The following is a 26,492-nucleotide window of genomic DNA, read 5'->3' as shown; positions in this document are numbered from 1 at the left end:
GTACAAGGAGAGACAGGCTTGAGGCCTCAGCTGGCTGGCTGGTAGAGAGCAAGCAGCCTGGAGTGAGCTGTGCCTGGGTGGGGTGTGTGTGGGGTGAGGATAGAGGGATCATCTTTGAAGGGGTTTCCTGCTGTGAGATGCCAAAACTTTGTGTCTGCAGCACAAGCTCCCAGGTCTAGAGTTGGGCATGCTGTGAGTGGTTAGGAGTGTTTCATTATTCAATCATATTTTTAAACTTGGCTGTGCCACTCGGATATAAATGAACATTAGAAGCTGAGTCTAAATTCCATGAATAATTAGGTCTGCTGCCCTGGGGCATGACTCCTGCTCCAAGCCTATCCCAGCCCAGTGCAGTTTCTCCCGGGGGAGGTCTCAGTGATCCTTCCCAACCCGTGGAGAGTTCTGCTACCCTGCACAATTGTGCCCCTCAAAGGCTCATCCCCGGACCCATAATTCCTGAGCCTGCTCAGGAATCCCCAGATATCTCCATCACCTTGCAAATTATGTTTGAAGAAAGACAAGAACACGTCAGACGGTAGTCAGTGCTCCTCCACCCCAGGATGTCACTAATCCTGCCATTCCAACAGGGACATACCCGGTCTCTTCTGCAGTGCCTTCTGCTCTGGGACAGAAGATTCCCAGATAGAAGAAGAGGAGAAAGCAGGTGGATAGGGTGGGAGTTATTAAAACCTCTTCCTCCCAAGAAGAGCCCTGAGATACCTGGCCAAGGGCTTGAGTCCTGAGGGTTAGGTCTACCTGGCTCTACCTGCCCTTAGCGGATGGACCTGGAATTTGTTTGTTGTTGTTGTTATTGTTTTGGTTTTGCAAGACAGGGTTTCTCTGTGTAACAGCCCTGGCTGTCCTGGAACTCATTTTGTAGACCAGAACTCACAGAGATCCACCGGCTTCTGCCTCCCAAGTGCTAGGAATAATAGGCATGTACCACCACTGCCCGTCCAGGACAAGTTATTTATACTCAGTTCCTCAGTGTCCCTTTCCCTAGCCATCACAGAGTAGGAGTGAGGAGCAGTGACAACTGGTTCTGTAGGGACCAGCACACTCACCTCTGCTGCTTCTATGCTGTGGTGGGCAGCAGCAGTGAGCTCACTGGATAATGTAAGCACACGGATTATTATAATTTTAGCGTATGCCTCATCCCACACCCAGCTTTCTGGGACGGCCACAGAACACTGGCTCTCCTGCAGACCCAGCAGGAGAGCAGGCAGGCGCACAGGTGCACAGCCCCGTGCCCGAGGTCCTGGGCGCCCCCCTCTCTCCTTCCCACGTTGCCTACCTGCAGTGTTAGTCCTTTCTTCTCTGCCACAGATCTGTAACTTCTGCACTGGTGAGTCACCCTTTGTGACATTTTGCCACCCTTCCCATTCTGTCCCAGCCACACCCTGTTTCCTCTGGTCTCTGGCACTCCAGCATATCCAGCCTGTGCACTAAGCCCTTCTTCCACTGGAGGGAAGTACAGGCAGCTGAGGCTGGTGACTGCTGCTTCACACCGCACAGATCTGACACAAGTCACGCCTGAGACAGCCGACTACGGTCTGGAAAGACTGTCCTCCGGCAAGCATGCCGGGGAGGCATGCTGACCACTAGCGCCATGTCTCAGAAGGGAAGCTGGTAACTCCAGTGTCCGCTCTGCCATTCCTCTTCAGTCCTGTGTGTGTGGCTGACAGCACCAGATACCCCAGCTATGCCAACGTGGCAGCTTCCAGTGCTGGTATGTGCCAATTTGCTTCCAGAACACAGACCCAAGGAGAGAACTCACAACCGCCTATGTCTGTGATAGAGATGCATTCTGGGAGCAGGGAGGTAGAAAAGAGTGTGGACTCTACTGAACACCAATTTCAAAAATTAATACTAAATGAGCATCACTTCCCGAATGCATGGTGGATCCCTGACAAGCTCAAGCCTGGGTCTGAAATGATGTCCCTAGCTAGGGTTGCCGGGAAAGGGCTGAGTAAGAGAAAGGGAGGCCCTTTCGGTGCAGAGTGTGGACAGGAGGAGTCTTCCTCATCCCTGTCACCGTCGTGCCACTGTCTGGTACAACAGTCATAAAGTACTTCTAGACAGCAGAGCCATGCTGCCATGCTGTAGACCAAGAGCTATGTGCGGACAGAATGTTTTACTCCTCAAAACGTCCCGAGGAAGTAGATGGGTCATCTCCACTGGTTACTGAAAGAATAAACAAAGGAAGAGGGGGCATTTCCCATATCCCAACTCTTTACTACATCATGGCTACAGAATGCAGTCTAATCCTGTCCGACCCCGGCAGGATTCTGCTGGGTGGAGGATGGGGCGGCACCACTGGCCTGGGCTCCAATCTTGACTTGGACAAGTTTTGTCAGGTGACTCAAGTTTTGTCATGTGACTCTAGGGAAGTTTATTAAGTTTCTTTAAGCCTCAGCCTCCCTGTGGCAAGGTCTCATGAAAGGTACAGAAGTACAAGGCAGAGTCTCTGGTGCCTCCCTGGCTTCTCTGACTGACTGAGGGGCCTGCCCAGCAGAGCTAGCTCCCCTCCAAGACAGCGTGTCCTAAAATGCCTGGTTATTTGCAGGTGGAAGCAGAAAGTGAAGATCATTTGTGCTGAATCAGAGTGGTTAGGAAGCATGTGGATGCCTCCGCTCAACTGCGTGGATGATGGCCAGTACTGCTGACAGAATGGTGAGCAAGTATGTCAGCACCTGGGACCTGTCCTGTCCCTCAGCTGCATGGCTCAAGGCCACCCTAAGAATAGCACCAGAATCAAACTGGAGTCAGGTTCAAAGTCCAGAAATTTTCCATCCAGGAAGGACACATGGGTCTGAAACCATCACCTCCATCCATCCCTGCCCTCAGCGCTAGAATGGGGACATCAGTACTGTGCTCCTTACACTACACACATGCTGGGAGAGAGACAGATTTTCTTAGTATCAGGAAACTTAAAGCCATTGTGGTGGTCTGAATGAAAATGGCCCCCACAGGCTCATGTATTTGAATGCTTGGTCCACAGTTGGTGGAACCGTTTGGGAAGGATTAGGAGGTGTGGCCTTATTGGAGGAGGTGTGTCACTGGGGATGAGCTTTGAGGTTTCAAAAGCCCACACCATTCCCAGTGTGCTCTCCCTGCCTTGTGCCTGTGAATCAGGATGTGAGCTCTCTGGGCTATCGCTCCAGTGCCGCGCTCCCTCCCATGATGGCCACAAACTCACCCTCTGAAACCGTAAGCCCCCAATAAATGCTTTCTTCTCTAAGTTGCCTTGGTTATGGTGTCTTATCAATGCAATAGAAAAGTAACGAAGACAGCAGTAAATGGGGAACTCCATGGCCTTATGTTTACAAAATAAAGTCAGAGCTTCAGAGAATCCAGTAATTTACAAACAAACAACAAAACCAAGCTCACTGGTCAGAGAGTCTCTAGTTGGAAAGCTAGTGAGGTGAAGTTTCAGAGTGAGACTCTGTGTTGAGGCTTGGTGAGAAATGAACGCTGCTTGGGCTTTATCCACGTAGGCAGGGTGCTCTGGGCTTCCAGCTTGACGAACAGACCAGCTGAGTGCTCAGAGTGGCAAGGAAACCTGGGACTGCACAAGTCTTCCTTCATTAGCCAGGTGGGAAACTTGGATTCTGTGACAATCCTAGTCATTTGGGAAGGGGAACCTCAGTAAAGAAGGTGCCTCCATCAGACTGCCTGTAGTCAAGTCTGCGGGGTGGTGTTTGGATTGGTGATTGATGTGGGAGGGCCCAGTCCTCTGTGGGTGGTGCCACCCTTAAGGCAGGTAGTCCTGGGTGGTATAACAAAACAGGCTGAGCAAACCACGGGGAACAAGAAAACAAGAAAACTCCTCCATGGGCTCTGCTTCTGTTCCTGCCTCAAGTTCCTGCCATACTTCCTTCAGTGATGGACTGTGACCTGGAAATATAAGCTGAATAAAGCTTATATTTATTCCCCAGTTTGCTTTGGGCCATGTGTTTTATTCTAGCAACAGAAACACCAAGAGCTAAGAGAAATCGAGGCTTCTGTGGTCCGTCCACCTTTCCCACTGCAGGTCAACACTGACAGAGTCAATGGCGCCGTCTGGGGAGCTGCTCAGATGGTACCACACAGGCTTTGAGGGTCTTGTCAAGTTTTCCTCTGTGCTCTAACATGACACCACTTTGGACACTGGCCACACTGGCAATGGGAAGGATGTTTATTCTAGAATCTAACAACCCCCACATGTCCCTCCACAGCTCAGGTTTTGGTCAAAGTCTGATGGAGCAAAGCAAGGCATAGCAACTGAGGGGAATGCACAACACTGCTCCTGCCCAGGGTTTCCGGCAGCCTCGAACTTAGCATTGAATAGCCTCATGGCACAGTCTGCACATCTCAGAGCTTTGACTTTTCTCCTTCCACCCTCACCTGGACCAGAATCCTCAGAGTGCCACAGCCCCTTCTCTCCTCCTGACTCACTCCCCAGCCACCTCTGTATGGCCTCAGGTTGCATCCACTTCTTCCCGAGCCTTCCAGACCACAGTCTTCTGACCCTCCTTCACCCCGCTGTCAGCTCCAGCCCCTCTTCCACATTGTCACCTCTAGCTCTCCTCCACATGAAGCCTGGCTTCCTGGTGCCATGTTTCTGAAGCAGGAACCCAACCGTGTATCCTGTTAAAGGGTCCATCCTCTCATGGCTCTCCAGAAAGGCTGTATCCTTATAGAGCAGGCAAAACCTTATAGGTTCAGCTCTGCTGAGTCTCAGCCTCAGGCTGTCCCCTTCATCATTACCTCCGGTTACAGAGTATTTCCCCCTCTCTGTCATCACTGGCCCTGGCATACTGTTTCTTCTGAAGCTTACAAGCTTTCTCTCTCTCCTTCCTGGCTCATCAGAGACATGTTTTTTCCTCTCAAAAGCCTCCAGTGACAGATACCCTCTAGGCTGGTCAGTGTCCTCTCTGGCTTCCTCAGGGCACAAAGAACCTAGGCTTCCTCAGCTCAGCAGGCCTCTGCCACTATCTACTCCTACAGCTGGCCCAGAGAGCCCTGAGGTCTGAAGGTTTCTGAAAGATTTCGGAGCCATAAAAATGCCTTGCTGTGCCTGACCAGGCACCTCTCCCACCTCTGGCAACCACCATCTTCCCGCTGCCTCCAGAAGCAGCCCTCTCCAGAACATCACGTGGCTGTGGCTATGCAGCAGGTAGCTGTTCAGTTGGTTTCTTTGACTTCATAAAACACATCTACAGTTGCTCTGTATCTTTTTGTGGCTCAAGAACCTTTTTTCCCCCAGAGTAATATTCCATTGTCTGGATATACCATGATTTTCCCATTCACTTGATGGGGGTGTTTAGCTATTCATTCTATTGTGTCCATGTGTGTTTATTTACTGTAGTGGGGATCAAACTCAAGGCCATGAACATAAGCTACACAGAGTTGCATCTCAGCTCCCTGAGCTGCTTAAAATTTCTGGTGAGTATGAAGGAGGCCGTGGGTTCTGTTTGGACATAAGTTTTTTGTTTTATTTTGTTTTGTTCTGTTTTGAACTCATTTGAGTAAGTACCAAAGAACTGTGTCACTGGATTGCACATCTTAAGTAGGAAACTGCCCAGCTGTCTTCTGAATGGGTATGCCACCTTGAGGTCTCCCTAGCAGCGGCTGTGAGGGCCCATCATTTCACATCCTCTCTAGCACTCAATGGTGCCCATTCTTCACCTGGGTCTTTCTCAGAGGTGTCTGGTGGTTCCTCCCTGCTGTTTGATTGGCTGGTCCATCATGGCATCTTGATGTCCATGATGGTCCATGATGCTGAGCACCTTCTTCCTATGAGCCGCAGGGATAATGAAGCAGGGATTCAGCTGTATAAGGTAAAGCTATACCTGGAAGAATCAAGGAATTCTTCCAGAGGAACCCAAATCTCAAGGAGGTTTTTGGTGTTATTTGGCTTTTAATATATCAGCTGTTTCCTGCCATGAAATTCATGTGCACTCTCATAGTCCCCAAGAACTTCTAACAGTGTTTTTTATCTGAAATACCTCTCAAGCATCCAAGACAAATGGCAGACAGAAGGACTAACTGCTAGTCTCCTGAATTAAGGTAAACACCCTTACGGAGACACCACTTGTCTCCTAGACCTAGGAGAGACAGACGTTAGGTGCATAGCTTTGTTTCTTGTGCAAGTGATGTTCAGACCTTCCTTTCTCTCACAGCCCAAATGGCATTCCAGAGCAACTGACTCAGAACAAAAGGGCTTTCTGCATACCAGGTGCAGTGAAGCTATTAAGGCAGGTTTCCTAGCTCCGAGCAGAGTTATACTGCCCTGCCAGTAAACTGTGACATAGAAAGAGAGAGGCAGTTACATTCTAGTGACTTATAGACTCTTTTACCTAACCACCTGTAAGATTGTAGTTTGAGCACATTTATGATAGACTCGTAATGTTTCACCTAACCACTTATAAGAATATATTTTGAAAGCCGGGCGGTGGTGGCGCACGCCTTTAATCCCAGCACTCGGGAGGCAGAGCCAGGCGGATCTCTGTGAGTTCGAGGCCAGCCTGGGCTACCAAGTGAGTTCCGGGAAAGGCGCAAAGCTACACAGAGAAACCCTGTCTCGAAAAACCAAAAAAAAAAAAAAAAAAAAAAAAAAAAAAAAGAATATATTTTCCATTTCTGACTTATTCCAGGCCTTATCTGACCCCACCTCTTATATTCACTCCCCTTTTTGTGTTGGAAATTAAGCTGACTCACTGCTCTTGTGGGGACCTTGGAAGCCTTGCACTGTGTTGTGAGAGTTACCGCTTGCAAGGTGGTAGACCAGTTCTCCGAGAGGAAGGGGAAGGAACTAAGATGGAGAGAAATGCAGATGAAGATGAGGATGAGGCAAAAAGAGCTTAGCTAGAACTAGGATAGGACAGGAGGAGAAGGGACAGAGAGGAGCTAAGCATGAGTACAGAACGGAAGCTGTGTAGCTAGAATTTAATCTCAGAGGAACAAAGTGGATGGATGAAAGAACTCGATATACTTAGATTCCTTCCTTCAGATTATTCTTGCCATTGGTAGTGTCTCTTCTGGACCCTGAGAAGGAGACTAGAGAGGCTGGACCCCAATTGTTTGCATTACCTTCTCCTGGGCTCTCCCTTGCTAAGCTGGGATGCACTTTGCTCCTCTCTGACCCTCTAACACAGTGGTTCTCAACCTTCCTAATGCTGTGACCCTTTAATACAGTTCCTCATGTTGGGGTGACCCCCCCAACTATAAAACTATTTTCATTGCTACTTCATAACTATAATTTTGCTACTGTTATGAATCATAGTGTAAACATCTGATATGCATGATATCTGGTATGTGACCCCTGTGATAGGGTCATTCAACCCCACAAAAGGGTCACAACCCACAGGCTGAGAACCACTGCTCTAACACCTCCAGTCAGTTTTTAACAAGCATCGCCTGAGGAACTCAACCCTATTTTAAAACAGAGTCAAGCAGGGCGGTGGTGGCGCATGCCACTAATCCCAGCATTCGGGAGGCAGAGGCAGGCAGATCTCTGAGTTCAAGGCCAGCCTAGACTACATAGTGAGTTCCAGGACAGCCAGGACTACAGAGAGACCCTGTCTTGAAAAAACCAAACCAAACCAAAAAACAAAAACAAACAACCAAAAACCCAAACCTTCCAAAACAAACAAACAAACAAACAAACAAACAAAACCAAAAACCCCACAAAAAAACAATGAGACCATGCTCATGCTCTGCTCCGAGGCGCACTTCCTCCTCCTGTGCTTTTACCCTGGCCACTCCACATCCCAGCATCCCATTGCCTGTGCTACTCAGTTCAAGACAGGCTGGGTCTGCCGCTGCCATTTTCAACCATGCAAGCCGTGTCGTCTGCCTCATTAAATTGTAAGTTCTTTGCAGAAAAGGGCCGTCTCACACGAGGACTCTTTTTTCTAAAAACAGTATAACTTTTTTGTGTACAAGAATATTGGTAACACACACACACACACACACACACACACACACACACACACAGAGAGAGAGAGAGAGAGAGAGAGAGAGAGAGAGAGAGAGAGAGAGAGAGAGAACTAACTAATAAATGATTCTCTCTCATGGAAGCATCCCAAAGCCCGAGTCTGTCTCTCCTGCCATCCCCCACGCTGTCGGACACGTCAGCGCTGACCACAGTGCCTGCCATCTATTCAGCAGGATCGTGGTTCTGCAAGGGACAAAGCCTTCTATTTTTCAATTTTCCTTGTGGCTAGCAGTGCGCTCGGTGGGCTCCATTAACTCGCTTGGAGACTTTCAAAAGCAGAGCTCTCCACGCCTTCCTATATTGGCTATTGACAGAGATGCAGCCGGCATTCCTGAGCATCAGCTGTCCTGGAAGCCAGAGGTCCGCTCGGCAGAGTGGCCATCTGGCTGAGTAACAAGAGCGGGTGCTGTCTCCCTGAACACACAGCCCAATCTCATGTCTCCCTCTCCCAGTGGCGAAATCCTAAGGCCCTTCTGCAGAAGGGACAGGGACTGAGCACAGGGAAGTGCTTGCTGATCTGAAAACCAGCAAGCTCGGGGAGAGAACTACAACCAACCATCCCCCGAGTCAACTCTGCCCCTCTCACAGATCCCTGCGCTGGAAGGAAAACCTGCCAGGCTGGCTCATGACAACCTCGGCTTTTGAGTCACACTGCCTGGCTCCAGGGCTCTGGCTGGCTCCAGGGCTCGACTCCACCACTTTCCCTAGAATTGGACCCACTACTTTCTCTTTTGGAGCCCAACTCTGCTTCCCCACACACAGGCTACTAAGACATCAAAGAGCAGCCACAGGGGCCCAGTGACTGCATGAAGCTCCGGCCACAATGCCTGGCATGCAGCAGATGCCCCTCAGACGGCAGCTGCTGTTTGTATCCTGTGCTCTCTGCCTTTCAGAAATCATGTCACACCACCAATCCCTTCTCTCGTTTGCGAGGCACGGTTTCTCCGGAAAGGTGAAACAAAGCTCAGAGCTTGGGTGGTCCTGTCTGGAGGCCTGGTTCGGGGGTCTAGCCAGCCTGGCACCGGGGTGGGGGTGGGGCTTGAGTACGTGCAACTGTACGCTGGCGAAGGGTCCCTTTTCCTTCTGGAAGGGCGTCGGCAGTCAGACCTGACAGAGGCAGGGCTGGGAACCTCGGGAGTCAAGGAAGGATGAAGTGAGGGAGTTATTCCACACCCTGAGTGGGTGAAGACACAGATGTTGGCCTATTACCTAAGAGAGCCGGGGAAGGCTGCAAATGGCACACACTGACCAAAGTAAACATTTACACTTCAAGCCATCAACTCTACCACTAAGCGTACAAGTCTGATTGCCAAGAACAGCAAAGTCAGACACACACACACATACACACACACACACACACACACACACACACACACACACACACACGGGCACAAAGTGAAAAAGAGCACAGAATCAGCTAGTATTTCCTGTGAGAATGTGCTGTTTTCAGCAGGAAACCCTGGGAAGTTCGCACAGGAAGGGTGGGCCTCCTGGGTAGATTCTGAGGATGGACACCCAGTGTATGGAGGCAGGAGTGGGTGGAGCAACCTTGCAGGGGACGGGAGCAAAGCATCCTTCACTGGGGACCAAGGGAACAGGGGAGGCTTCTAGTGGCTTCTACTAGGGTCAGAGTCTGCTGAGGCTGTTCGGTTCCATTGCAGTTACTCTATTGTGTGAAGGTCACTGCAGTGTTTAGTTTTGGGGGGGTGGGGCAGGGACTGTTTTGGTTTTTATGCTTGGGGCACGGTCAAACAATGGGACAATTTTATAAAGCTAACTCTGACTGGCGCGAGGTTGTTCTTGTGAGCCTAGGGCTGTCTATTTTAGACAAGCAGCAGCCCCTGAGCTCCTGTGGCCTGTTGGGCGGGGTTGGCGACATTCTGGGCAGGATGAGAGAAAGATGATCCTGAAAGGGGGCGAAGATATAGGATTTCAGTCAGCTCTGTCAGACACATGCCTTCCTCCTGGCTCCTGCAGTTACCAGCTGGTTGGAGGAAGGGGAGAGAGACAGGCCAGAGACATATAAAGGTCCTATTCTGTGGTAAGGGAAAACAGGAGTGTCCAGAGGGAAGAAGCCCTTCTGGGTTCAAAGAAATCAACTTAGAAAGCTTTGCTTATAAAAATAGCCATCTGCGGATCTATTTATATCTCAGGCAGAGAGCCCTATCGGAATCCTGGGCTGAGTCATAGAACCTGGAAATCTTCACCATGTGGGATTATTTTTGATTGATGGGAGATGTCTGAAACACTACTGGAGCCACTGAGTCAGGGAAAATGTGAGCACTGGCAACATGGGGCCATTTCCACGGGGCTCTAGCTTTACAGAGAGATACACGGGTTCCTGAAAAGTTGGCTCTGTAATGAGCTCAATTAACAGAATATTCATATTTTCCTAGTGAATCACATTTTAAAAGTAGAAATGGGCTGGGGGAGGGGTGGCAAAACCCATCACAAAACACCAACAACTGTGACCGGGAGACTAAATACAGATCACCCTTAATTGCGAAAATGTCCAAATGCAGCATACTTGAAGGGCCATTATTAATGCTATGACACAGAGGCTAGTTGTCGTCAGCAGACGTGGCTATGCCTGGGATGTGCAAGAAGTTTCGGGGGGAGGGCCTGGAAGACCTTGGGGTTTGCTTCTTTGGCTTTTCCACTCTGGTGCTTCAAAGACAAAATACAACACTCAAGTTACATATGAAAAAAAGTCTGCCTGGATTTTGCTGACCATGCACAGGGCCTACCTGGCCCTTTAATGGCTGTTTGGGCTTCCAGAGCTCTGCCTTCCTCCTGCCAGCAGGAGCCTACCAAACTGGCCTGGGTACTGCTGTGCAAACCAGTCATTTGTAAGCTGCAGGTCCTGGCTGTGTGGAGCTGCGTCACAACTGCTTGCTTATCTAACTAACTTGGGAAGGAAGAAATTCAAGAAATGGCCTGAGAGTTTTAATCAAATAAGATACCTGAAGGTATTTAAAGCTCTCTGAAAAGGCCTTTGAAAAAGCCATCTCCTTCTGAGGCCATATACTAACAGCAACATCAACAACTGCAGGCACAGGGACAGAACTGGGGACTGCTCGCTCAACACATGCTACATGTGCCATAAATACTGCATGCCTCAGGGACTGGGGCCACTGTGGGGCTCGGCACAGCTGTTAGGAACAAAACTCTTCCTTTTGCTAACTCCCTGCCTCAGACTTGAAGCGTTACACTGTCAGTGGTACTGTTTTTATTCTGCAGTGATGAACCAAGCTGTGGCCCAGACTGCTTTTGATTCTATTAGCTATTTTCCTGACTAATAGAAGGGTCCCATTTTCCATTAGCAAGGGACAGGGCTGTCTAACTAGGAACTACATTTCCCAGACTGCTTTGTGCTCTATATGGTCACAGGACTCCCTGCTGGCCAATGAGATCCAGGCTTTCAAAGAAAATTTCTCCTCTCTAGTTCCTTTTTCTCTCTCTCCAAAGAATGCGCTTGCTTATTCAGGTTGGCAACCCTCAACAAGGCTTCTTACAGTTGAGGCCCCAATATTTCCAAAGGGCCCGCCCATGAGTAGAATTCATTTGTCTGTAAGTTTGGTTGGGAAAAGGAAAAAAAAACAAAAAAACAAAAACAACAAACTATTTTTACTAACCTCTACCAGAAAGTTAGCATTTCCTCCACTTATACCATAGGGAACAGAGCACAGCAATATGGGCAATATCCGTGGTTCTGCTGCCAACAGAAATGACATTGGACCTATGATACTTGCCACGGACTATGTAGAAATATTACAAATACCCACCACAAATTTGAAATCACAAGAACCACCTGGATGCCACTGGGTAACTACTGGATACAGTGAGAACACACACACAGATCACGAGCTTTTTTTTTTTTTTTTTTTAATATGTTGACCATTGCATTTTAACTCTATGCATTTTTATCTTGCACACTAAAAACATTAACCATGTGAAGTGACCTGCTGGCTCCATCACACTGTCAGAGGAACCCCAGACCCCGAATGCATTAGGAATCGTTACCAGGGCAGTGCCATAACAGGGGTGTTATGGGCTGACTGCCCTCCTGAGCCACGCCCATCAGGTTCCTACCACACCTCCAGACTTCCTGTGATGACTGAGGGGCTCTAGCTGTGCTGTCCAATATGGCTGCTGCTAGCCAAGGGGCAACAGCCTTCTAAATGCTGCCAGGACCACACAGATGATGACATACTCTTTTCAACCCATCTGTTTGAACAGCAGTGGGCACTTAATGGCCACCATGTCGGAAGATGCTGCTCTAGACTGTTCTATGAGGGGGAAAAGGAGAAGCACATTTCTAGCTTCGTAGTCTGGGTCTCTGCTTTAGTGAGCAAGCCTAGGCGGTCTTACTCATAATAAAAAGAGAGAGGAAAAAAGCCGGGCGGTGGTGGCTCACATCTTTAAGCTGATCTACAAAGTGAGTTCCAAGACAGCCAGGGCTGTTACACAGAAAAACCTTGTCTCAAAAAAACCAGTGAGAGAGAGAGAGAGAGAGAGAGAGAGAGAGAGAGAGAGAGAGAGAGAGAGAGAAGGGGGAGACAGGGAGGGAGGCATATCTGCAGAGAGACAAACTTATTAAAAAGCACACTAATTGGGTTGTGTGTGGTGGCCTGAGCCTGTAATCCCATCAGGAAGTGGAAGCAGGTGGTTCAGGAGTTCAAGGCCAATCTCAGCTACATGGTTGGACTACATGAGGTCCTGCTACTACAGAAGACAACATCTCCTCAAACCTCACTAACTGTAACTAAGGGCTGCTTAGGAAGTTTCCATTAACAAAGCCTTATTGCATATGCCATTTGTACCGGACCCCTACAATCCTCCTGTGATGAGGATTGCCCCCCGTCTTACTCTAAGAAGGGTTAGGTGACTTTGATGAGGTTACCAAGGTGATTCAGCTGGCATTCACCCGTCCCAAATGTAGCAGAGGGCACCGGAACGCGGAAGAGCTGTGAGCTGCACTTTGCCACACCCTTGCCTCTAGAACACGTATTTGGCAAGTCTTTTATTTTTGACCCTAGAATTTTGGGGTCCCCCAGACACCTGCATTTCCCAATTTTGGGCAAATTCCCATTTTGAGGGCTGGAAGTGGTAGTTAGGGCTTTGCAAGTCCAAGGTGAGCACGGGGAAGGGTGCTGTCTTTTGTGAACTTGACTGTGAGCATCAGTGACAGCTCATTTTCCTCCATGTGAAGACAGTCCAAAGATAGAATAACCAAGCGATGTAGAAGGTGAGAGCTTCAAGTCACAGAAGGTCAGTGTCTTCATTAACGCAGACCAGCCAGCACCTGTGGGGGATCACAGCTGCATCTCAAGCTGCCTTAGGGCGGGGCCACACCCAGCTCCCTGCTGCCTCTCTCTGAGAGCTCACCCTTCCCTCAGCCCACAGAACTAGGCTCAGCTTTTTTAAAAGCACAGACTGTCCACCCTTAACATTCTCTCCTCCCACTTGGTCTCTGAAAGAAGTCCTCATTTGATTAAAGCCATGTGATCACAAGGCTTATCCCCCAACTTCCACTCTTCAGAGAGACTCTGCTTCATTCTTAATTTCCCTGTGTCAGAACAGCACAGGACATTGTTACTTCTTGATGTCTTGATTTTAGACGTTGTATCGTACTTCGCATCTGGGTTTGGTGAGGTTTTAACTCTCTTGCATTGCTATGCAACTCCAGGATTGCAATCTTATCTTCTCATCTGCCTACTCTGCCAACATGATAATTGCACTTCAATAAATCTCTTGTCTTGACATTATTATGACTGTCTAATTGCTGTGTCTAGGTGAGCCCTATCATACCAGGATTATTTATTTATTTATTTATTTATTTATTTATTTATTTATTTATTTATTTATTGGCAACAGGGGATAGAACCCAGCAGGGCTTTGCACAACCTGGACAAGGGATCACTCCTGAGCTCCACCCTAACCCCAAGATTATTTTTCTTTCTTGGACCAGATTGGTTTCTCCAGAACTAAGAACTCTTTTAGTTATCATTTTGCTTTACTTCTGGACTCTTGTGCATCACTTATTTCCAGACTTTCTGTCGCTCTCTCACTTTACTGAAGACAAACTCAGACACATCAGGTATTCAAAGCTAAACTCCCAGCTTCTTACCACAGTCTTCCTGTAGGGCTGCAGATACGGCTCAGCAGTTAAGAGAACATATTGATTAGGTTCTGAGCATCCACATCGTGCTTTCAACCAGATTCAGAGCCAGGTTGGTTCCCAGCACCCACATGGAGGCTTACAAGTATTTGTAACTCCAGTCCAGGAAACCTAATGCCCTCTTCTGGGGTCCTCAGGCACCAGGCACACACACACATGTGGTACCTATACATACATGCAGGCAAACATTCATATACATCAAATAAAAAAAAATAAATCTTAAAACAAACTCAACCCAAACCAACAAACGAACAAACAGCCTTGGAACATGCTGGCCTGACTCAGACTCTTTGGTGAGTTGGTGCTTTGGGGCCACTGCCACCCTAGGTTTTTCTGCTGCCATGCTGATCTGTTTTTTTTTTTTTTTCCCAGCCTGAGTTCCTTCTCATACTTAGGGAGGAGAGATGAAGGCTGTTCCAGGTCCACCTTTACTTGATGTGGGCACATCTGGCTGAGCCATCACATAAGAGCCCCTGATATCTGCTCTCTGGGGCTGGTCAAATTTCCTGGAGAAGGACCATTCACCACCTCACCATTCACTAGAGGTGTTTTAAGACCAATAACCAACTGGTCGTTGTGGGGTCTGTTATGGGCAGGGCTCTGAAACCTTAGTATTTTGTACTTCGTCCAGTGTTTTCAGCTCTCCACCTTGCTTTCAATGTGGCTGACCTGCTGTAGTCCAGTGAGCCCATTTCAAATTCACCAGAAAACCCCTCAGCTGCCTTCCTGGAGCAGGGTGGGGCAGCTGTCCGAGTACATAGGAGAGGCAGCTCTAAGAACCTCTTTGTAATTTCAACTGACGGTCTTTGTCTCAGGCCTACTATAAACCTTCTACCTTCTAATGCATGGATGCCTGATCCCCATATGTCTTTAGGGATCTCAGGACCAGCTGTTTTAGTCATTAACTTTCTCCTAGTCTTTTCAGACTCCACTCTGATTGTCTAAGAGTGTTTTTAATATAATATTGTAATTTATTCTTTGAGAATTTCATACAATGTGTTTTTATAACATTTTAATTTATTTGAGAAGTTCATACAATGTATTTTGATCATACCCCTACCACACTCTCTGTGAAAGTTTTGTTTTTTTAGTAATTTTTTTTGGGGGGGGGGCAAATTACAAGACAGGGTTTCTTGGAGCCTGTCCTGGAACTCCCTTTGTAGACCAGGTTGGCCTTGAACTCACAGAGATCAGCCTGGCTCTGCCTCCTGAGTGCTGGAATAAAAGGCGTACACCACCATGTCTGGTTTTCTAAGATGTTGGGTGTAGAATATTATTTTAAGGTGTGTTATTTTTGTTTATGTTGCATTTGTTTAACTCTATGAAGCTGTGTTACTGTGCCTGTCTAAAACACCTGATGGTGTAAATAAGAGCTGAATGGCCAATAGCCAGGCAGGAGAGAGAAATAGGCAGGGCTGGCAGGCAGAGAGAATATATAGAAGGAGAAATCTAGGAGGAGAAAAAAAGAAGTAGCCAGAGAAGGAGAAGGACCCAGGGGTCAGCCACCCAACTACACAGCAAGCCAGGGAGTAAGAGTAAGATTTACAGAAGGAAGCGCACAACGGGAAAGCTCAGAGGCAAAAGATAGAGACAGGATAACTTAAGTTAATGAAAGCTGGTTAGCAACAAGCCAAGCTAAGGTCAGGCATTAATAATTAAGAATAAGCCTTCATGTGTGAATTATTTGGGAGCTGGGTGGCAGGCCCCTCAAAAGAGTAAAAAACAACCAACAACAGCTGGGGGTCAAACTGAAGGCCTGCCACATGCCTCTCCTGACCAGCACTCTACCAACAAGCTACATTCTTGGTCTCCCCCCAAATCAATCTTTTCTTTCTTGCCTTTTGTATGAAGTTTTAGAAGGGAACAAAAGGAGAATGCATGTGCTTGGCCACTCTTTAAAGCTAGTTTATTTATTTATTTGGCAACTACAGACTCTCACAATTCAAGATTCAAAAGAAAGGGAAAAAGACCAAGTTTCTCTCTCCCATCTGCAGCCATCAGTTCTCAAAGATGCCTTCTCTAGTCAGAAACCAACATTGCCATTTTCTGACATCCTTTTGATAAGGCCAGGATGTGGCCAACCTGTCTGTGCTAGCCTGTTCCCAGTGTCCCTGTGCTCTGAGCTACTCCAGGAAATCCACTTCAACAATGGAGTCTTACCAGCCCCAGGGGGAGGACTGTGACATCTCACCTCATCTTTACTGCCCCCTGAGTCCCATGTCTCTCCTCTGTTGCCCCTGTGGCCCCATTACTGCCCCAACCATGTCTGCTCTGCTATTAAACTAGCTGGACCACAGCTGTCACAGAGGCATGAGTGACTGACAGCTGGGCCTTCTCGGCAAACTGTCACCCAGGGCAGCTGATCAGGCCCACCAGAAAATAGGATGAGGCAGGTGCGGGCTTTAGACAGGCCGAATTTCAAACCAGCCACATTTTGAACCAAGTGAATTCAAAAGAACTGTCCCCCAAAAGAGTGTGTGGCAAAGCTGAGCAGCTGAGCGGCCACTTGGAGCACTCAAAAGTGTTCTCAGAAGCGCTGCAGAAGAGAGCTGTTTTCTCCCTGAGTGAAAAGTAGCCGAGGCAACCTGCTGGGGCATCACCGCTGGATAGGGGGACTGCCCTGAATGACGAATCTTGAAAGTGCCTGTAAGAATGAGTGCCAGCTGGGCGGTGGTGGCCCACACCTTAAATCCCAGCACTCGGGAGGCAGTGCCAGGTGAATCTCTGTGAGTTCGAGGCCAGCCTGGGCTACCAAGCGAGTTCCAGGAAAGGCGCAAAGCTACACAGAGAAACCGTCTCGAAAACAAACAAACAAACAAAAGAATGAGTGCCTAGACAGGTGGTGGTGTTGGCCTTTAATCCCAGCATGTGGGAGGCAGAGGCAGGAGGATCTCTGTGAGTTTGAGGTGAGCCAGGTCTACAGAGTAAGTTCCAGGACAGCCAGGGTTACACAGAGAAACCCTGTCTTGAAAACCCAAACTGACCAAACAAAAGGATGAGTGTCTAAAGGAAACATCATGGATATCAAAATAGCAAAATTCTGATTTCCAGTCTGAGTATAATATGGTGAATACTGTCAGACTTACATTCACACTAGCAACAAGAAAAGCTGGATAAATATGCAGAATAACATGATGAGGTTCTGTAAGGGAACTCAAATGGAGAGAAGTCTTTGGACAGCGTGAGGCAGAAACCAGAGGTAGATGTGGCCATGGAGCCTGGTGCTTTCAGAGAGGGAGGTAGAGATAGGTGAAGGCCAGGAGGAGAACCCAGCAACCTGCAGTGAAATCCTCAGCTAACTCCTGAGCTGCAGAAAGAACAGAGGATGTCTAAAAGTCAACAGGGAAGTGCTGAGTTCTCCCAGAGAACCCATGTTCAATTCCCGGATACAGGACAGACTCACAACTTCCAGAGAAATCAATGCCCTCTTTTGTCTTCTGTGGGCACAACCTGAAGTGTGTGGGAGACACTGGACTGGGGATAAGATGGAGTGAAAGAACATACCAAACATTTAGCCATGTTTCCAGAAAGATCACCCATATCCACCATGCTCTAAGAGTAAGAGAAACACTGAGACAGATCTGTCCCCAGGGACCTAATCCAGGCTTTAAGAAAGTCAGAGTAACAATAAATAAATAAACATCTTCTATAGCCTGTACCATAACCCAGGATTTTTATTATTGACAGTGTATGGAACATAATAAAAATTACTGATTACTCACAAGACCTGAAAAAAGTAATCAAGTATACCCACCTAGAAGCTGGGTGATGGTGGCGTTTGCCTTTAATCCCAGCACTTGGGAGGCAGAGGCAGGCAGATCTCTTTGAGTTCAAGGCCAGCCTGGTCTACAGAGCGACTTCCAGGACAGGCACAAAGCTACACAGAGAAACCCTGTCTCAAAACAAAACAAAACAAAACAAAACAAAACAAAACAAAACAAAACAAAAGAATACCCACCTAGCATGACTGATGTCCTGGGTTCAATTCCAAGTACCATAAACAAACAGTAGAACAAAAACAAACTCAAACAAAGCCCCACCCACTCATACTAGTAAATACATTAAATATAAATGTCATTTTAAAAGCTACTTAAAAGATGAAGACTATCGGCCGGGCAGTGGTGGCGCACGCCTTTAATCTCAGCACTCAGGAGGCAGAGCCAGGTGGATCTCTGTGAGTTCGAGGCCAGCCTGGACTACCAAGTGAGTTCCAGGAAAGGCGCAAAACTACACAGAGAAACCCTGTCTCGAAAAACCCCAAAAAAAAACAAAAAACAAACAAACAAACAAAAAAACTATAAAAAAAAGATGAAGACTATCATGGTGTAGTAACAAACAAACAGATGCAGTCAAAGACAGGAAGATCACAGTTCAAGGCTCTCTGGGCTACAGAGTGAGTTCTTGTGGGAGCCCACAGAGGCTTCCTAGTGAGAAGTTACTCAAGGTCAGAGAATCTGAGCTTGCTTTACCAAGCAGGGCTGCATAATGGGATGATTTGAACACAGGCATGTTTACCAGGTGTTTGGAAGGGTCTACACTTGGTTGAACATTATGCTTTGATCTTGCAAGGGGGAGGTCTTTTGCCTCCCCCCTCCCCCCGCATGGTTTAAAAAGTCCTTTTTAATGAACGAAGAGGCTGTTGGGTATTGACCTAGGCCCTCTTGAAGCTATCCTGTGTCTCTGTCTTTCTCCTTATCATCTAGGTCTATCTTTCTATCTGATATTTTCTTATCCCTCTCCCCTCCACCTAAGAACCTTCTAAAGGTGGGAGCTGGACTCCCACAAGTTCTATGCCAGCATGGGCAACTTAGTGAGAATCTGACCAAAAATCAAAACAAAAAACCACCGTCATCAAAACAGCTGGGCATACGGCTCAGTGGCAAGACACTTGCTTGCCATGTGCAAGGCCCCAGGTTCAATCCATAGAACTGCAAAGAAAACAGAACAAACAAAAGCAAAACCAGGCTTAACTATGCTGTCTACAAGAAATGCATTTTAAATACAAGGGAGAACTGGAGAGATGGCTTGGGAGAGAAAGGCTCTTGCTCTTTAAGTTGAAGACAGGACCTAAGACTTCCTTCCCTAAGCTAGCCTCTGACCTCCACGGGTGCCCTACAGTGGGTCTGGAGACCTACAGACAAGTATAATAGATAAGTAAAAGTGTAATAATTTAAAAAAATACAAGGGCAAAGATAAACTGCAAGTAGATGCCTTACATACAAGCCTTGCGTTAACGTAGGTAAACAGCTGTGAAGGTAGGTTGTGTAGTAACAGGTAACTAGAATGCTCTCATGACAAGACAAGGAATCAGGTCACAGAACAATTTCCCAATGACAGACACACACACACACACACACACACACACACACACACACACACAGTATTATTGTTCTGAAACAAAAAGTTGAGAAGAAAAAGTAGACAGATGTGAAGGGACTTGGTATAATTGGTTTCCACCTTTTTTTTTTCTTTTTCTTTATCTCTAATACATTACATCCCAACTGAAGTATCTTACCAACACATAGACAGGCATTCTTAAAGTTAGAAGGAAAGGCAGGTAGGTCATAAGTGAGATTAGTCCACTGCAGAGGTCAAGTTGAGAATTGAGTCCAAGGAAGAACCAAGTGTTTAAAAGGTGAGTGCTGGACCAGCATGTGGATACAAGAGTCCAGAGCGTGCTAAAGATGAGTGGATTGTTCCAGGTGGAAGTGTGTGATGAGAGGTGGATGAAGGTCCAGAGGCTCGCAGAAAGTGATGCTCTGACTCCAGACTCATTTTTTCCCCAACACAAAGCTCCTGAGTGACTACTCTGCTGGACCACGTGAGGACTGGTTCTATATCCTCTGGCTCTGGCCTCGGCGGTGCTGGAAAATATAATTACCTACAATGTTCCAGTGGAACGCAAGTCACTTCCTCCGAAGCTGCTTGCTGGACTTCCACCTTGGCATAAGGTATGTGCCACAAAGCCTCTGCCCTGAGAAGGAGGGATACCCACAGCTTCGATCACAGTTGTGTCCTAATAGTTTCTCACTCAAATAAGCCCGGGGTCAAATCTGTACCTCAGGTGCTCGTTTTCCTGAAAAAATGACAGAAATGACCGAAGGGATGACATAGTCACAGGATTCCTAAACGGGTCATTGCAAATACACACAGCTGGGAACAAGGAATGAGCCAAAAGCCAAGGATTTGAAGGAGGAATTTGAGTTGGACAGATGTGTGCCTATGAGTCAAAGCATTTGAAATGCAAATGAAGTAAAAGGACAAGTTTATTCCCCATTAAGGGGTCACTGAGCACACCTGAGAGGCCAGCTGCTCCCCAGCAGCTGAGGACAGCCGGTCGCCACTCCTGGAGCAGCTGGCAAGGTTCAGATGCCAGGTTCACGTCACCTCATTTGCTGTGGAAAACTTCAAACACAAATGGACGGCAGAGCCTAATAAACCTTCGTGAACATAGATGTGCAAGGACTGCCCACATCCCGATCCTCACTTCCTGTGTATTTCTCATTTCTGCATTTTCAACAAGGACACTGGAGTATTTTAAAACAAACCTCAGACATCATGCCATTTTAGACTTATCTTGTGTGTGTTCTTTCATGATTGTATGAGTACCATGTGCATGTGTGGGGTCTGCAGAAGGCAAAAGAGGGCATAGAATTGCCTGGAACTGGGGTCACAGATGGTTGGGACCTATCATATGGGTGCAAGGCACCCCCAACTGCTGTCATCTCCCCAGCACCCATCATTTAAATATACTGAAATACATTTTGTTATACTTCAATTGATAATGACTATATATTTATATATCTATACACAAACAAATGTGGTGTGTGTGTGTGTGTGTGTGTGTGTGTGTGTGTGTGTGTGTGTGTTCATTCTAAGACAGGGTCTGACTATGTAGCCTTTGCTGGCCTGGAATTCACTAGATCCACCTGCCTCTGTTGCCTGAATGATGGGTGGCCTAATAATTATATTCTTGTGTCTCTGTGTGGTATGTGTATGTGTGTGCATGAAACTCAATGTCGGCTACCTTCCTTAGTCACTTCCACCTTAATTTTTGAGCCAGGTCTCTCAATGAACCTGGAGCTTGCTGATTTGGCAAGATTGGCCAGCCAACCAGCCAGCTCCTGGGCCTCTCCTGTTTTTGCTTCCCCAGCACTGGGGGTACAGGAGCACACTGTCAGGCTTAGGTTTTTACATGAGTGCTGGGGATCTGAACTCAGTGACTTTGTTCATGCTAGGGAAATGATATACCACTGAGATGTTCTCTTTTTATTTGTGTCGGCCTGAAGGTCTCTCAATGTCGTGAAGTTTTCAGTTAAAAAAATCTCTGATGTTACTGTGTGTGGAATAACTTTTCTTCCCCTCCACTTTTTGATTGTTCACATCAAATCCATAAAGTGGATGTTTATAGATCGATCTTGCATCCTGCAAGCTCAATGAATCCACTTACTCATTCTAGTATTTTTCTTGAGGGTGACTAGGGTTTTTTACATAGAAAAACCACAAATAGGAAGTTTCTCTTCTTCCTTTCCAACACCGATATTTGTATTTTTTTTTTCTGGCCCGACTGATCTACTCCTATGTCCTTTTGGCATGACTCTTTGGTTTGGAGAAATAGTTTCCTCCCTGTCCCCTCTACAGCTTGGAATTGAAACCTACCCCCCACCCCGGCTTGTGTTTTGAATGCATGGTGCCCTGCTGGTGGCGCTATTTTGAGAGGAAGTGGAAACTTCAGATGGGAGTTAGCTATCTCTGGGGCTGGTCCTTGGGTAGGCTATCCTTGGCCACTTCCTTTCCTGCTCTCTGCTTCCAAGTTGGCCATGTAGCAAACAGTTCACCCCAGCCATACATTCCCACGGCCATTATTGCCCAATCATATTGGGTCAACCAACCATGAACAGAACCCTTGAAGCCGTCAACCAAAGCAAAGCCTTCATCCCACGCATTGTTCGTTAGGCAATCTGGTCACAGAGATGAGAGCTGGCTAGCCCCCTCTCTCTCCTTCCCTTTTTCCTCTCTTCTTCCTTCTTTCTATACCTAGGGCCTTATGCATGCCAGGCAAGTACTCTACCCCGACCTATATTCCCAGCCCTGGACTGATGTTGTCTGTTATTAAAAAACACACTCAGGGGTCTAGAGAGATGGCTCAGAGGTTAAGAGCTCTTGGTGTTCTTGAGGAGAACCCAGGTTAGATTCTCAGGCCCCACACAGAGACTTGTAACTGTGTATAATTCCACTTCCAAGGAATCTGATGCCCTCTTCTGGCCTTCATGGGCACTGTACACGTGTGGTAGATAAACATGTTTGCAAAACACTCATGCACATAAAATAAAGTAAAAATAACATTTAAAAAATGCATTCAGATCTGCAAACAGCCATTTTTCCTTAGAGTACTGCTGACTAGATTTTGGGGACAGTGTTGGCTCCTCTGGCTGTCATAATTCCACACCAGAAAGGGGATGATGGCAGTTCAAACCATCTGCTTGCCTGCTCCATGACCACCACATTACTAGTCTGTAGCCTGGCCTTCCATATAGACTGTGGGAATTGAATGATGTGATGCAAAGTCCTTGCCAGGTGTTTCTTAAATTCTTCTACACCAGCTGCAGGCACTCTGACAAAGCCAAGAACCCAGGCCTTCAAAATCAGGAGGCTGACCTGGAGCCATGTAGATGGACCTGGGCTGAGCAGCTGGTAACAGGGAAAATGTCTCTCAGCATGGCTGTGTCACCGTCCTCTGCAAGGGCCGGGCACTGTCTGCAGCAGGCACACACCCGAGGGCATCAAGATTGGTCTGCCCCATTTCCTTAGCTGAATGTCAGCTGATGCAGACAGACTCCTTCAGAGCTTGCTGCTACTTCGTGTTGAATCCTCAGGCCACAACGATGAATCAACATTCACTGCTTCACACACCCAGAGCCTTCCCCACACCTGAACCAACGCACTCGGAGGTCTTCCCAGTAGGGCAGACTTAGAATTGGAAGGGGGAAGCATGAAAGTGGCTCCTTTTATGAGGAGGAATGGCATGCTCCAAGGGATAGGCCTGGCAGGAGTCAGCACAACCTGTAGGAAGCTGGGTCTGGAAGGGGTCCTGTGGGTTCAGATGTCAGGGTCACTCTTTGGAAACATCAAGCAATTTGCAAAGGACTCATAGTACAGAAGCTGGACAGGGGCAGTACGCGCTGCTCCCCCAGCCCAGAGGCAGAGGAGTCCCTGTCTTCTCCTGGCTACAGCATGAGCCCAAATTGATACCACGTCCCAAAATCAACACCCTCAAATCCACACCTATGGAACAACCAGACTGAGAATGCTGGGAGGAAGAAGGGCAGAGTCAGAGGAGATGCCAGCCAGACAGGGAAGCAGGACATGTAGAAAATGAGGTAACAAGCCATGTGCCACGTGGCAAAGCATAGATAAGAAATATGGGTTAATTTAAAAGTAAGACTTAGCTAGGCTAGGTGGTGGTGGTACATACCTTTAATCCCAGCACTTGGGAGGCAGAGGCAGGTGGATCTCTGTGAGTTTGAGGCCAGCCTGGTCTATGAAGTGAGTTCTAGGACAGCCAGAGCTGTTACACAGAGAAACCCTGTCTTGGAACCCCCTTCCCCCCAAAAAAGAGTTAGCTAGTAACAAGCCTGAGCTATTGGCTGAGCATTTATAATCCATATTAAGTCTCTGTGTTGGTTATTTGGGAACTGAAGCAGGAAAGAAAAGTCTACCTACATGTCACTCTGGCTCCTCACATCATAGCATCAAGTCCATGTGAAATGCTCCCCAGCTGAGCCCAACCCACCCACACTGCTTCATTTCTTGCTGTCATCTATGCATGTACCCTGCTGTCACCTGCAACAGGCAAAACCTGGCCCTCAGACTTCCTCCTCTTTCTGTTCCTTGTCTGTTATAACCTGGACACATATCAAATGGCCTCTGTTCTGCAATGTCTTCCGTACATGGAAACTGGAGCCCTCCTCTCTTTGGCATGTGTATTGTCTGGTTCTAGTGGCCTTCATATAGCTTCTTCCATTATAAATGTGTGTATCGGCAGCCTTTAGCAGCAGAACACATCAAGAGAAGGCAGGGCTGATATTGTGACAAGTGGTCACCCAGTCCTTGACTGTCCCCCAAAGGCCCATGAATTACAGGCCAGGTCCCACAGGAATACAACTGGGAGTGATGAGACCCTAAGGAGCCTACACCTGGGTGGGGGTGGGCCTCAGGTCAAGCATCCTTAGGTAGGTACAAGTTTCTTTGGAACATGACAGGCACTTGAAATAGTGCCCCAGGCCCTTCCCCTTCCTCTCCTAGAGATCTCTGCCTCAGTTCTATAGTCACAGAGAAAACAATTAGGAACTGACTGAAAATGTCCTCCCTGCTGACCAACTTCGTGCCAGAAGGTGCTGTGCAGACAGCTGGGGAGAAAAGATACCATCGATCCCTGTAGCCAACACCAACCAGTCGGGAGAGATGTGCACACTGATGCAACAGTGGCATGAAGGTTGTGTGGGTAACCAAAGGCTCTGGGGTGGTTTAGAGGCCTATTCTACAGGAAGGAATTCAGCCTGGTGCTGTGAGTCTGGTCAAAAGCCCCACAGCTTAACAGGTCATAGGCCCTAGGGGGAACCTACTACCGTTGGTTCACTAAATGACATTCGGACAGACTGCCTTCTAAATATTTAGGGCTGGCCCTGTAGATCTCTGATGCTCTCAGCCTTGGTCAGAGAAGCTTCTGCAGTAGCAGCAGTTAATGCAGAGACTCATAACTGGCCAAAGTGCCAAGAATAAGAGACTGTTAGTGCTCAGCATCAAACAGGACATCTACATCAATCCCCCAAAACAGCGGACACTGTAGGAGAGGGGCAGAAAGAATAGAAGAATGAAGGATGCTGTCTTCAGGACATGACACGGCCACCGTACTCACAACCTCACTGCAGCTACAGTTACCTGCATAAGATCAATAAGATTCGTCAGCATCCCAACAGGCTGACTAATTAGATTTTGTGGGTTATTAGCAAAAATAGTAGAGGATATGAAGGGAGAAGATAATGTATTGGAGGTTCCTGGGGGAGGGGAAGGTTGGGGTGCATATAATCAAGATGCATTATTATTTATTTTTTTGTCCGGAGCTGAGGACCAAACCCAGGGCCTTGCGCTTGCTAGGCAAGCACTCTACCACTGAGCTAAATTCCCAACCCCAAGATGCATTATTGACACGTATGAAATTGTCAAAGGATAGTTAGATACTCTTGGGGGGAAAAAAAAAGAGTCTACATTGGAAGGGAGTTCAAAGATTATTGAAGACAACCTCCACTCAGTGCAGAAGTTTCCGTTTTAGCATCCCCTAAGGATGCTCAAATGGATTGTCTTTGAAGCATCGCCATGCCAAGGGACTCAGTAGAATTAAGTTACTTGTGTTTATTGATGGCTTGCAGGAGGCCCGGGGCACCCTGGGAACAGGCAAGGTGATTATGACACCACACTTATATCCAGAGGTGCGTGACTCTGCCCTGTGCTAAGTGCTAGGTGCTGCAGAGAATCTGCACCACGGGATGCTTGGCGTTTTCAAGGGATGCACCGTGAGCCCAGCATCTGCCAGGTGCTGCACGCAAACCACTAGGTCAAGGTGGGCTGTGCACCACAGCAGCAGCTGCTGTCTCATTTCAGCATCTGACACGGTCCTAAAATTTAACAAAACTCACAGAAGTTTACCAAAACCTCCTAATCACACGGCACCCAAAAGAGAACAAGAGTGGCAGGGTCCCCTAGGATTCTAAGGGTCAGTGAAACACCAGGGTGTCCAACAAGAACACTCAGCCATTAAACTCAGCACTCAGTTGAAAAATGGTTACTTACAAAAAGTGTTCACAGTTTTTTCTTTTTTTTTTTTAATATATGCAGTAGTACCTCCATGTACTTAGCAGATAGCTAACTGTTGCTAAAGGGACTTCCCAGGGCTCTGTGGAATAATCTCTGAGACTCTAGAACACTCCTGGTCCCTAGGAGCTCACAGCTGAGTGGCAGGGCAGAGAGGGGTCGGGCTCTTTAATCTGGGCTATGGGAGGTGTTTGCTCGTGGGTGTGGACTAGTAAACAAATCGGCCCTGAAGGAAGAGCAATCCCAGGTGGGACGCTGTGGGCAGCTGGATGGTTAGAGCCTGTGACTGCCACTGCTTGAGAAAGCAGTTGTGCACAGCAAAGGCCTGGGTGCCACAAGCTCTCCTCCTTCAACAGGAGCACTCCAGCAGTGCTGCCCAGACAGACCCCTCCGACCAGGAACAGCGTCTCTCAGCTCCCCGGGGAAATTCCCATGTTAGAATTCAAAGTGAGGCACACT

The 26,492-nt window shown here is 47.7% G+C and overlaps 1 protein-coding gene and 1 long non-coding RNA gene across 4 annotated transcripts in view; one reads left to right on the top strand and one right to left on the bottom strand.

Annotated features, from left to right (window-relative positions):
• Atg7 (autophagy related 7) overlaps nt 1-26,492 on the bottom strand; it is a 226,487-nt gene that overhangs the window by 18,919 nt on the left and 181,076 nt on the right. Inside the window, exon 19 of one of the 3 annotated variants that reach the window (XM_059258393.1) lies at nt 6,218-6,285. The exons of the other annotated variants lie outside the window; for them this stretch is intronic. Within the exon in view, the coding sequence (XP_059114376.1) occupies nt 6,265-6,285 (21 nt within the window). The 3' untranslated portion in view covers nt 6,218-6,264. The remainder of the gene's footprint in view (nt 1-6,217; nt 6,286-26,492) is intronic. 3 annotated transcript variants of the gene reach the window in all.
• Nucleotides 1,414-8,370, top strand: LOC131907299 (uncharacterized). Its single transcript, XR_009378361.1, has 3 exons — nt 1,414-1,729; nt 2,567-2,673; nt 8,296-8,370. It is a non-coding gene; the product is annotated as an uncharacterized LOC131907299 (long non-coding RNA).

The sequence above is a fragment of the Peromyscus eremicus genome, chromosome 3, assembly GCF_949786415.1.
Source record: "Peromyscus eremicus chromosome 3, PerEre_H2_v1, whole genome shotgun sequence".
In the NCBI taxonomy this organism is placed as follows: domain Eukaryota; kingdom Metazoa; phylum Chordata; class Mammalia; order Rodentia; family Cricetidae; genus Peromyscus; species Peromyscus eremicus.
Note: the sequence above shows the minus strand (reverse complement) of the source record. Positions and strands in the feature narration are given on the sequence as shown.